Here is a 12,316-nt window from a genome sequence, read left to right as displayed (position 1 = left end):
GCAATATACCACCTGAGAAACTTGTTCTCATCGACAGAACCTCCTTTCTGTTCCCCTAACTAACAAATCTCCTATCACCACAGCTTGCCTTTTCTCCCCCTTCCCTCCTGAATCGCAGAGTCAGACGCAGTGCCAGAGACCCAACCACTGTGACTTTCCTCTGTTAGGTCAACCACTTCCCCCACCCCCACCCCCCCCAAAATAGTATCCAAAGTGATATACTTGTTGAAGGGGAATGGCCACAGGGGTACTCTTCAGTGGCTCCTTAACCCCTTTCCATTTCTTGACAGTCACCCAGTTTCCTGTGTCCTGCACCTTGGGTTTAACTACCTCTCTATATGTCCTGTCTATCACCTGTTCAGCCTCCCGAATGATCCAGAGTTCATCCAGTTCCAGCTCCAACCCCTTAACACAGTTTGTTAGAAGTTGCAGCTGGATGTACCTCTCACAGTTGTAGTCACCAGGGACACTGGAGGTTTCACTGCCTTCCTGCAAGAGGGGTATTCAACTACCCCGCCTGGCATCTCTACTGTCCTAGCTGAACAGATATAAAGAAGGAAGAACAAACTGTGTGTGCAAGTGCGTGGAACTCTACCAACAGCTTTTTTTGCCTTCTCACTGAAGCCTCAAAAAGCCCACTCTGTCCACTCCAATGATGGCAGCTCTGACAATGGCCACACCACTTGCTCCTGCCTTGCTTTAACTTGTTCTTGCCAATCAATCCCGAACTTTGAATGGCTGCTGCTCAAAGCTCCAAACTGCCACTAACTTTTCTACTTAATTGGCGAACCTGAGTGAACTACGCCTTCTCAGGCTTCCAATCTCTCCGATTTGGTGCTCTTAATGGCAAGGAAGGTACAGTATCTGCAACTACATGGCAGGAGAATAGCTCTTAATGGACATTGTATAACGAGCCAGAGCATCCCAGAGGCTACCACCCAAAAAAATTAAGTTTGTTATGTGGTGGTTTCAGGTTAAAGTTGAGATATTATTTAGTTTCCTCACTGATCACACAGAAGTTTTCATAATAGAAGCTTCAAATTAATGAAGAGATCCATGCAGGTTAAACCATAATTTAGGGTGTGAGGTAATAGTAATTAGGATTAAAAATACCTTCAGTGTTCTTCATGGCAAATCGTCTGCGGGCTGGAAATTTTTTCCACATTTCCATCACTCCATATTCGGACAAACACTTGAAATGCTTCACATCACACCTGGTATCAGCAGGACAACAATGCTGGTGGTCCTCACAACATACAGCCTTTACAAGAAAAAGTAGTGACAAGTACAGAAATATATTCTAATTATTCATATGGATGAAATATTTGTCAAAAAAGGAAGCCCTCTGCCATCAGATTTCTAATCAGTTCGTGAACTCAAACACTACCTCATTGTTTGTGCTACTTGTTATTGTAATTTAAAGTAATGTTACGATTGCAAAGTACTGCTGCCACAAAACAAATTTCATGATATGTCAATGATAATAAACCTGATTCTGATTTTAAATAAATCCATTTTCCATAGTGAAGCTATTCTATATTCCACAAGAGTATTTACGTTACCTGAATATACCTACCCACACCCAATCAGAACATGGGAATCAGTTTTATCTTGTGATTTGTTTCTAAATTATGTTGAAATTTTGCAGCTAGTCCACAGGTTCAAATATTATGGAAATTAATTTCATAATTCAAAGGGCCTAGCATACTACTGTCATTATTAGGGCACTTAGCCCATCTATTTAATCAAAATGTTCAGTAATGCATTCAGAAATCAATGTTTAAATGTTCCCAGTACACCCAAACAATACCTTTTCCAAAGGGCAGCATCCCCATTGCTCACTTGCAAGTAAACAACATGTGGAACCATTTGGGCACTCAGATTTGCCATCAGGACAAATAATTGCCTTTACATTCTCATCTGTAAACAACAAATCTTATTTCAGTAAATGGAAAGCATAAAGCAAAACTGTATACTGGAAATGTGAAGTAACAAAATGCTGGAAATAATCAGGTCAGGCCTTTTGTCAAAGCTAGGAAGAAAACTTTAGAATCAAACATGCTTTATTTAAGCTGCAGCGAAGTGATCCAGAGGACAAACATCATGACAGGGTAGAAACTATACATGTGACAGGGTGCTGGTGGGGACAGTGTAGGCCCAATCACCATCAATATATCTGAAAGTGATGAATGAGAACACTGGGGGGAAAAAAAATCACCAAAACAGGATAGTTAATTCACCAACTCAGAAACGTTTCTTGCCAAAAAGGATAGCACAACTAGGATTGTTATCCATCACCAAGCCAGCCAATGACATTTATTTACAATAAAATCAATGAGGGCCCTTTATCGTTACTCATTAAAAGAAACAGCTGGCTGTAGACAAGGTCCAAGGTAGGTCTGGCTCCTTTATCCTACTTAAAAATTTTATATTTATAATTCAAGCTCATTTTCAAACAACACTTCAAAATCATAATGTAAATAGCCTTTATCAATTATTCATGTTGATAGTTAACAATAACTTAAATCCTTTGCCCTTTATTTCAAAGCTATGATCTCTGGTGACTGACCCTCTTTCCATAGGTTATGATCTTTCTCTAATTTATCAAACTCCAACCACCTCTGGGAAGCTAATTAACAAAAACAAAAGTAGAGCTGTAGATGGATTCACTGCAAGAATTCACAATGCCGAGATGTACATAGATATCACAAGGTGAAATGGCGACACCACTAACATTATGTTGCAAGGCAGGCAGGAACTGACTGGCACTAGAAAAACGCAAACAACAGGAATTCTGCAGATGCTGGAAATTCAAGCAACACACGTAAAAGTTGCTGGTGAACGCAGCAGGCCAGGCAGCATCTGTAGGAAGAGGTGCAGTCGACGTTTCAGGCTGAGACCCTTCGTCAGGACTAACTGAAGGAAGAGTTGATAAGAGATTTGAAAGTTGGAGGGGGAGGGGGAGATCTAAAATGATAGGAGAAGACAGGAGGGGGAGGGATGGAGCCAAGAGCTGGACAGGTGATAGGCAAAAGGGGATACGAGAGGATCATGGGACAGGAGGTCCGGGAAGAAAGACAAGGGGAGGGGGGACCCAGAGGATGGGCAAGGGGTATATTCAGAGGGACAAAGGGAGAAAAAGGAGAGTGAGAGAAAGAATGCGTGTATATATATATATAAATAAATAAATAACAGATGGGGTACGAGGGGGAGGTGGGGCATTAACGGAAGTTAGAGAAGTCAATGTTCATGCCATCAGGTTGGAGGCTACCCAGACCGAATATAAGGTGTTGTTCCTCCAACCTGAGTGTGGCTTCATCTTTACAGTAGAGGAGGCCGTGGATAGACATGTCAGAATGGGAATGGGATGTGGAATTAAAATGTGTGGCCACTGGGAGATCCTGCTTTCTCTGGCGGACAAGAAGAGTGTGAATGTTCAGCAAAGCGGTCTCCCAGTCTGCGTCGGGTCTCGCCAATATATAGAAGGCTGCATCGGGAGCACCGGACGCAGTATATCACCCCAGTCGACTCACAGGTGAAGTGTTGCCTCACCTGGAAGGACTGTCTGGGGCCCTGAATGGTGGTAAGGGAGGAAGTGTAAGGGCATGTGTAGCACTTGTTCCGCTTACACGGGTAAGTGCCAGGAGGGAGATCAGTGGGGAGGGATGGGGGGACGAATGGACAAGGGAGTTGTGTAGGGAGCGATCCCTGCGGAATGCAGAGAGAGGGGGCGAGGGAAAGATGTGCTTAGTGGTGGGATCCCATTGGAGGTGGCACTAGAAAAAGATAGGTAGACACTAGCAAAAGATGACTACTAGAGAGGGGAAAAAATGATAAACTGTGAAACATTACAAAAAAAGAGCAACTGTCATTGACATCAAGGCAGAAATGGATCGAGCATAGCATCAAAGACCTCGGCTTAAACTGGAGTCAACAGGAATCTGAGAAAACCCTCCATTGGTTAGAATCACACTCAGCACAAAAGGAGGAAGGTTGTGGTGACTTAAGGTCAATTAGCTCAACCACAGGACATCTTTGCAAAGTGTTCTTCAGGGTATTTTCCAAGGCCCAATCTTCAGATGCGTTATAAGTAACTTTCCTTCAACCACAAGGTCTGAAGTAGAGATATTCATTGATGATTGCACAATGTTCAACACTATTAACTACCTCAGATAATGAAGCAGTCCACATTCAAATGCAGCAAATCCTGCAGAATAGCTCAGCCAAGTTTAAAAATTGCAAGTGACGTTGGTGCCACAGAAGTGCTGGACGATGATATGCAACAAGAAAATCCAACTGTCACCCCCCCCCCCCCCCCGCAATATTCAACAACATTACCATCAGTGAACCCTCCCCCCCCCCCCCAATCATCAATATCCCGAGGACTCCTAGAACCAGAAGCTGAATTAGAATAGTCATACAATGTAGCTACAAGAGGTGGTCAGACTAGGAATGCTGCAACAAGTAACTCAATTGCAAACTCCTGGAAGCTTGTCAACAAGGCTAAAGTCAGGAGTGTGATAAAATATTCTCCACTTATCTAGATGCATACCACATTCAAGAAAAGCTTAACACCACACAGGATATAGCAGCCCACATGATAGCCCTAACCTTTTGAGAAAAATAGGGGCATTAGATTCCACGTGGAGGCATACAAAATTGGCAAAAAAAAAAAGCAGCAGGTGCAAGGACACAAATATTAAGAGATAAGAGTATGCTAGAAAGCTTGCAGGGAATGAAGAACAGACAGCAACAGTATTGATAAAAAAGTAAAACAGTTAATGAAGTGAATTTCAGGCCCTCTAGAGTCAGGAACAGGAGTAGCAATTGGGAACAAAGAAAGGCAGAACAATTAAACACCTACTTTTGATCTATTTTCAGAAATAAGGACAACTTAGAAGTGTTAGAGAACTAAGAGTGTGTAGTGGGAGCAATCAAAAGAAACAATCTAGGGAAATCATGCTGAGGGTTAGCAATTTCCCAGAATTTGATCATTTACAAGCCGGAGTAGTAAAGGAAGTGGCTCCAGGTTCCAATATGGTAGCAGAGACAAGTACCCAGGAAGGAGTCCTGGCTGCGGTAGCGAGACTGGATAATTGTCTCCACTACCATCTTGTATCTACCTATTGCTTACTAACTCTTGCTCCACTCCTTCCCTTCACTTTTCCATACTGGCCACCTCCACTTCACCTTCCAGTCAACTGTACAATTCACTCCACACTGCTGCTTGGTCCACTGAATTCATCTAGCTTTTAGTGTGTTGCTAAATTCCAGCATTCTCAGTTTCTTGTAGCTCAGTATTTTAAATGGTGACTGATGGCTCTGGACTTTTGGTATGACCCTTATAAAAGCCTCCCATTTGCCAGTGGTTCCTTTGCCTTTCAAGAGGCACCTAGTTAATCCCAGGGTAGATCCTGCCTAATGCCCTCAAAGTTAACTCTGCTCCAGTTCAGGACTTTAACCTGCAGACTTACCACACATTCACAACCTTTCCCAGTTCCAATAAAAGATAATGAAAGGTAATAACCCAACAAGTTCAACTTAACACTCTCCCATGGATGCTGCCTGATCTGCTGGATATTTCCAACATTTTGTTATCTTTGATTAACATGCAGTTTTGCAAGTTTGTACAAACACTGACTGAATATTACGCAAGATATTGCTGTACTGACAGAATCAGTGCTACAATTATAGCTTGTGTTTATTTGTAATCTAGAATGTAATTAAATAGTCCACACCATTAGTATTTATTCCAATGGAGCTCCAAGCCTGTTTCAACATTCCATTCTCTTTTCATTCTGACACTGATTTTGCATAATTTAGCAACTCCGAAAAATGCTAATAAGCAGTTTCTTTGCAGAACACTGCACCCAGAATGACCACTCAGGCCAGGGGCACCTGGTGATTTGAGAGTCAAAATATACAGCATTTGCCAGTAAATTTAAAGGGGAAAGCAATGTATTTTATCTTTGCATCATAAACTTAAAAATCATGCAGCATTAATGTTGAAGTATATTCACCGTGGTAGGAAGTGATAAACATCATGTCATTTTAATACACTGGAATGGTGGTAATAACTGGAGTCAATATTTGCCAGATCAATCTTATAGTCACTTACCAATGGGTTTGATGCAGGTTTTCCTTGTTTTATCACACTGGAAACCTTTTGGACAGCATTGATTATCACAGCATACAGCCTAAAGGCAGAATGAAGTTGCAGATCATTTTTAGGAAAGAGCAATGGTTAAAAACTAAAACACTATCCGAAACCACTAAACTGAAAAACAAAATATCCAGTGCTATGCTTTGAGCACAAAACAATATTTTGGGTTACAGTAGATTTTTTTTAAATTCTTCATCAATTCACAATATACAGTACTGCATTAAAGTCTTAAGCAAACATATATAGCTAGGGTGCCCAAGACTTTTGCACAGTACTGTAGTAATTTCACATATTACACTGTACTGCTACCAAAAAAAAAAACAAATTTCATGACAACACACACAAAATGCCGGAGGAATTCAGCAGGTCACGCAGCATCAATTGAAAAGAGTAAACAGTCAATGTTTTGGGCCAAAAATCTTCTTCAGGACTGATTTCCTGACGTGTGAATGATGACAAACCTGATTCAGATATGGGTCTCTATTGTGGACTGAGAGTGGGAAGGGGGCAGGGAGAAGGGAATCATGGTTGGGAAAAGGGGAAGGGAGAGGGGAGGGAGTGGGAAGCACCAGAAAGACATTCTGTAATGATCAATAAACCAATTGTTTGGAATCAAATAATCTTGCCCTGGTGCTGCAGGGCTGGGTGTATCTGCACACACACCATCCTGGCACTCTTCCTCTACTGTCTGCCCACATGCCTCTCACAGCGCTCCACCTTCACCATTCCCAACATCCTTTGATCCCAGATTTACAAACTTGCTCTCTGCTCCATATTGGCAAATACAGTACTGTGCAAGTCTTAGGCACCCAAACTATAGATGTGCTTACGATTTTTACACAGTACATGTTAGAACAGTGAAGATAGGACCAATTAGAGATAAACGTGGGAATATGTGCCTGGAGGCTGTGGAAGTGAGCGAGGTCTTCAATGAATACTTCTCTTCGGTATTCACCAATGAGAGGGAACTTGATGACGATGAGGACAATATGAGTGAGGTTGATGTTCTGGAGCATGCTGGTATTAAGGGAGAGGAGGTGTTGGAGTTGTTAAAATACATTAGGACAGATAAGTCCCCGGGGCCTGACGGAATATTCCCCCGGCTGCTCCACGAGATGCGAGAAGAGATTGCTGAGCCTCTGGCTAGGATCTTTATGTCCTCGTTGTCCACGGGAATGGTACCGGAGGATTGGAGGGAGGTGAATGTTGTTCTCTTGTTCAAAAAAGGTAGTAGGGATAGTCCGGGTAATTATAGACCAGTGAGCCTTACGTCTCTGGTGGGAAAGCTGTTGGAAAAGATTCTTAGAGATAGGATCTATGGGCATTTAGAGAATCATGGTCTGATCAGGGACAGTCAGCATGGCTTTGTGAAGGGCAAATCGTGTCTAACAAACCTGATAGAGTTCTTTGAGGAGGTGACCAGGCATATAAATGAGGGTAGTGCAGTGGATGTGATCTATATGGATTTTAGTAAGGCATTTGACAAGGTTCCACATGGTAGACTTATTCAGCAAGTTAGAAGGCATGGGATCCAGGGAAGTTTGGCCAGGTGGATTCAGAATTGGCTTGCCTGCAGAAAACAGAGGGTCGTGGTGGAGGGAGTACATTCGGATTGGGGGGTTGTGACTAGTGGTGTCCCAGAAGGATTGGTTCTGGGACCTCTACTTTTCGTGATTTTTATTAACAACCTGGATGTGGGGGTAGAAACGTGGGTTGGCAAGTTTGCAGATGACACAAAGGTTTGTGGTGTTGTAGCTAGTATAGAGGATCATCAAAGATTGCAGAGAGACATTGATAGGATGCAGAAGTGGGCTGAGAAGTGGCAGATGGAGCTCAACCTGGAGAAGTGTGAGGTGGTACACTTTGGAAGGACAAACTCCAAAGCAGAGTACAAAGTAAATGGCAGGATACTGCCTGGTTTAGAGAGTATGCATTATGATCCGAGATTAAGGGAGCTAGGGCTTTACTCTTTGAAGAGGAGGAGGATGAGAGGAGACATGATAGAGGTGTACAAGATAATAAGAGGAATAGATAGAGTGGATAGCCAGCGCCTCTTTCCCCGGGCACCACTGCTCAATACAAGAGGACATGGCTTTAAGGTAAGGGGTGAGAAGTTCAAGTTAGAGGAAGTTTTTTTACTCAGAGAGTGGTTGGTGTATGGAATGCACTGCCTGAGTCAGTGGTGGAGGCAGATACACTAGTGAAATTTAAGAGACTACTAGACAGGTATATGGAGGAATTTAAGGTGGGGGGTTATATGGGAGGCAGGGTTTGAGGGTTGGCACAACATTGTGGGCCGAAGGGCCTGTACTGTTCTATGTAGAACTACCTAGTCTGAAGTTATAATTGGTCATTATTCATTATTTCACACTCACAGACAGAATACTGACGTTCAAGCTGTAGAGAAATATTGTAACAGTGTTGCTCCTTTAAAGTGACCAAAACTTAATCCTTTTCCTCTGTTTGTTAATCCTAACAAAGGGGCCAACTAACATTTCAGACAGTGGACTGCACTTTCAATAGCATTCAAGGAATCAAAATAAAATCTTGTGATAAGATCTTCAGTCATCTGGACCAAGGATATGGTGAAAGCATTTCATCTTTTGCTGCTAGTGATCACAACCAGTCATGCCACCTTAAATATTTGCCCTTTTAACAAGAGATAGTTCAGTGGTTGAATGAAGTTTATTGGCTTTCTGAAGGCAAAATAGATCACAGGCTTATGTACCACAGTAATAGCTAGTAGAGTGCTTATAGAAAATACTCTTCACATCCTGAAACAGAGCAAAATGAGCTTTTCATTCATCTGCATGAGACTTAGAATGAACACAGGCTGAATGCCCACCCTGCTATATCCTGGATTAAGCTTCAATACACAAAGATTTGATGACTGTTCCATTCCAAGGCAGATTTATAGGGGAACCAGAAATGAACCACATTTCCAGCAATAGGTAAGTGAATAAAGAGCCTCTTCGACAGTCAGATCTTTGAAATGAAAGTTAAAATTTAGTTGAGGAAAGATGAGAGATTCAAGTGGACCAAAAAAACAAAGACTAATTATGCCAAATGACTCATTTCTCTGCCATATTTCTTACATATTATTGTTAATGGAGACGCTTTGGTCAACTCAATGCTATAAACAGCAAAGTGAGGTGCATTACTCTTTTCATATTATTATGGAAGAACAATTGTGCTGAACTAAGTGAATCTGCCATTTAATGGTGTGCATGCTCACTGGCTGTAAAAGCAGCTTAAGTAACCAGTTTCAAGCCTTACATTACCAGGCAGTTTAAGCCCAACTTGGACAGAAAGGCAAGATCCACTTAAAGAAACCAAAATAAATGTTTTCTAGCATTTACTACATTGGCCAAGTCAATTGTCAGGGGAGGAAAAAAGGCTAATTGGCATGATATATCAAACCAAAAAAGGCATCAAAAGATAAGTTTATAATAGTGGGTAAAAACATGAAAAGGATTTAAAAAACCTCAAAGCTTGATGCAAAAGCTAAAAAATTGGAAATTAAAACAAAATGCCAGAAATACTTAAAACCATGAAAAGTTAGAAAAGAAACAGGCTTTAAACTGTTAAATATGGGAAGGGGCAGAGTGAACAAGTGAAAGCTTCTGCATGGGAATACCCAGTTAACATTTCACTCCACTTACATCTCCTGCATATATTCCCTTACCACCCATATTTAACCAGTACAACCACCCCTTACCTTCATTAAATGTCACCTGTTCTCCACGTGTTCATCCTGCCCCTTTTTCCTTTCTCTACAGTTTACCATTGTTTCATTCCTAATCTCCCACGTGCCCCCCCCCCCATCCAACTTAAGATCATTAGCTCAAAATGACAACTCTAAGATGCTGCCTGACATATGGATTTCCGGCACTTTGGTTTGGGGGGGGGGGGGGGGGGAAGAGAAGAAAGAGAACCACTCGGCATCAATATAGGCAAAGAGTGGGAAAATAAAGGGAGTCATTTCTGATTGGCTGCTGGTGACTAGTGGTGTTCCACAGGGGTCTGTGTTGGGACCGATTCTTTTTACGTTATATATCAATGATTTGGATAATGGAATTGATGGCTTTGTTGCAAAGTTTGTACACGATGTGAAGATAAGTGGACAGGTAGGTAGCTAAGACCACAGAGAGACTTTGTTTAAGAGAATGGACAAAGAAACGGCAGGTGGAATACAGTGTCGGGAAGTGTATGGTCATGCACTTCGCTAGAAGAAATGAAAGGGTTGACTATTTTCTAAATGGAGAGAAAATACATAAAAAGAGGCACAAAGGAACTTGGGAGTTCTTGTGCAGGATTCCCTAAAGGTTAATTTGCAGGTTGAGTCTGTGGTGAGGAAGGCAAATGCAATGTTATCATTCATTTCAAGAGGACTAGAAAGTAAAAGCAAGGATGAGACTTTATAAACACCGGTGAGGTCTCATTTGGAGTTTTGAGAGCAAGTTTGGGCACCTTACCTTAGAAAGGTTGTGCTGAAACTGGAGAGGGTTCAACTGGAGAGGTTCACAGAAATGAGTCCAAGATTGAATATCTTGTCATATGAAGAGCGTTCGATGGCCCTTGGCCAGCATTCACTAGAATTCAGAAGAATGAAGGATGACCTCATTGAAACCTATCTAATGGTGAAAGGCCTTGACAGAGTTGTGTCCTTTCAGAACAGAAATCAGGACTAATTTCTTTAACCAGAGTGGTGAATCTGTGGAATTCTTTGCCACAGGCAGCTGTGGGGGCCAAGTCTTTATGTATATTTAAGGCAGAGGTTGATAGATTCTTGATTGGTCAGGGCATAAAGGCATACAATGAAAAGGCAGTAGATTGGGGCTGAGAGAAAAATTGGATCAGCCATGATGAAATGGTGGAGCAGACTCGATGGGCCAAATGGCCTAATTCTGCTCCTATAGTTTATGGTCTTGTATGCAGAGAAAATTAGTTATGAAGAATAGCTGTTACATTAGCACAACTAGTTGCAAATATAGTCTGTAAAAAGGTAGTTTCATTTAGGGCTTACATTTTTCATAGGGCAACATCCCCAGCCAAAGTCATTAGAGGTACAACAGGTATATCCCTCGGAGCAGGACATGTTGCCACAAGACTCACTCTCAGCAGTAGGCAAGTTTCCTACTCCAGAAACCAATGGCAATTCTTCAAATCCAGTCCTTTTGCACTTAGCTTTGCCAAGGTCACACTTGTATCCCTTTGGACAACAATGCTCCAAATCCTTGCAAATAGTTGCCTTAACAGAAAGGAGAAAAATTAAGACCAATTTTTAAAAAAATATATACATTATAATGCCACTGCAGTGTAGCGGTTAGCACAATGCATTTACAGCTCAGGACGGAGTGTGGAGTTCAATTCCAACATCTGTGATAAATCTGTGCGTCCTCCTTGTGGCACGTGGGGCTTTTCTCCAGGTGCTCCGGTATTCGTCCACAGTCCATAGACATACCAATTAGTAGGTTAATTGGCCATTGTAAATCGTCCCATAATTAGGCGAGGGTTATGTCGAGGGTTGCTGGGCAGTGCTGAAAGGGCCGTTAGGCGCTGCAATTCTAAATAAAGGTAATAATCCAAGTAGATAAAACAGTTTAACGTAAAATAACTTTTGAAAAAAAGAACCCAAGATTCCTATGTAAAAGTATTTACAAGTTTGAACAAGTTTGCCATTACATTTTAATTGCATTAAGCAGGTGGCAACAAGGTATGGTGCAAGTAATTTAGTGAAAAGGACATAATTTTGCACATAATTAAGACAGGTATCATTAAGAATGCGATTCAATTAACTATTCTTACTCCAGTAAGTGGGCAGCAACCATAGGTTCCTTTAGAAGTAGGCATACAACTGTACTCAGGTGGGCATTCAGTATTATCCGGACACACATTTTCAGTCACTGCATTCGCTGTTCCTGCTTGTACCAGGGGGGTGGATTCTGTTTCTTCCCACTAGAATCAGAGAGAACACAAGCACTCATTTCCCATTCTTCAAAATGTTTTGCTTGTCAGGGACTGCAACTAGTTTTGAGCCAAGCATCTACATTGACGTGAAACCTATTGTTAATTTTCAGAAGCAAATATTTAATCCCCAAGACAATCTCTGTCAACAGCTCAGGGGATTCAGATTACCCAATAAGCAAAAAT

At 41.8% G+C, this 12,316-nt stretch overlaps 1 protein-coding gene across 2 annotated transcripts in view; it reads right to left on the bottom strand.

The window, feature by feature from the left end:
• Positions 1 to 12,316, bottom strand: part of LOC140191912 (progranulin-like) — a 78,516-nt gene that overhangs the window by 33,014 nt on the left and 33,186 nt on the right. For both annotated transcript variants that reach the window (XM_072249773.1, XM_072249774.1), the window contains exons 5-9: positions 11,972 to 12,121; positions 11,190 to 11,414; positions 6,119 to 6,197; positions 1,811 to 1,920; positions 1,114 to 1,261 (exon numbers count right to left, since the gene is read on the bottom strand). In XM_072249773.1, the coding sequence (XP_072105874.1) occupies positions 1,114 to 1,261; positions 1,811 to 1,920; positions 6,119 to 6,197; positions 11,190 to 11,414; positions 11,972 to 12,121 (712 nt within the window). The remainder of the gene's footprint in view (positions 1 to 1,113; positions 1,262 to 1,810; positions 1,921 to 6,118; positions 6,198 to 11,189; positions 11,415 to 11,971; positions 12,122 to 12,316) is intronic.

The sequence above is a fragment of the Mobula birostris genome, chromosome X, assembly GCF_030028105.1.
Source record: "Mobula birostris isolate sMobBir1 chromosome X, sMobBir1.hap1, whole genome shotgun sequence".
NCBI classification, from domain to species: domain Eukaryota; kingdom Metazoa; phylum Chordata; class Chondrichthyes; order Myliobatiformes; family Myliobatidae; genus Mobula; species Mobula birostris.
The sequence above is the reverse complement of the archived record's forward strand: the minus strand, read 5'-3'. Positions and strand labels throughout refer to the sequence as shown.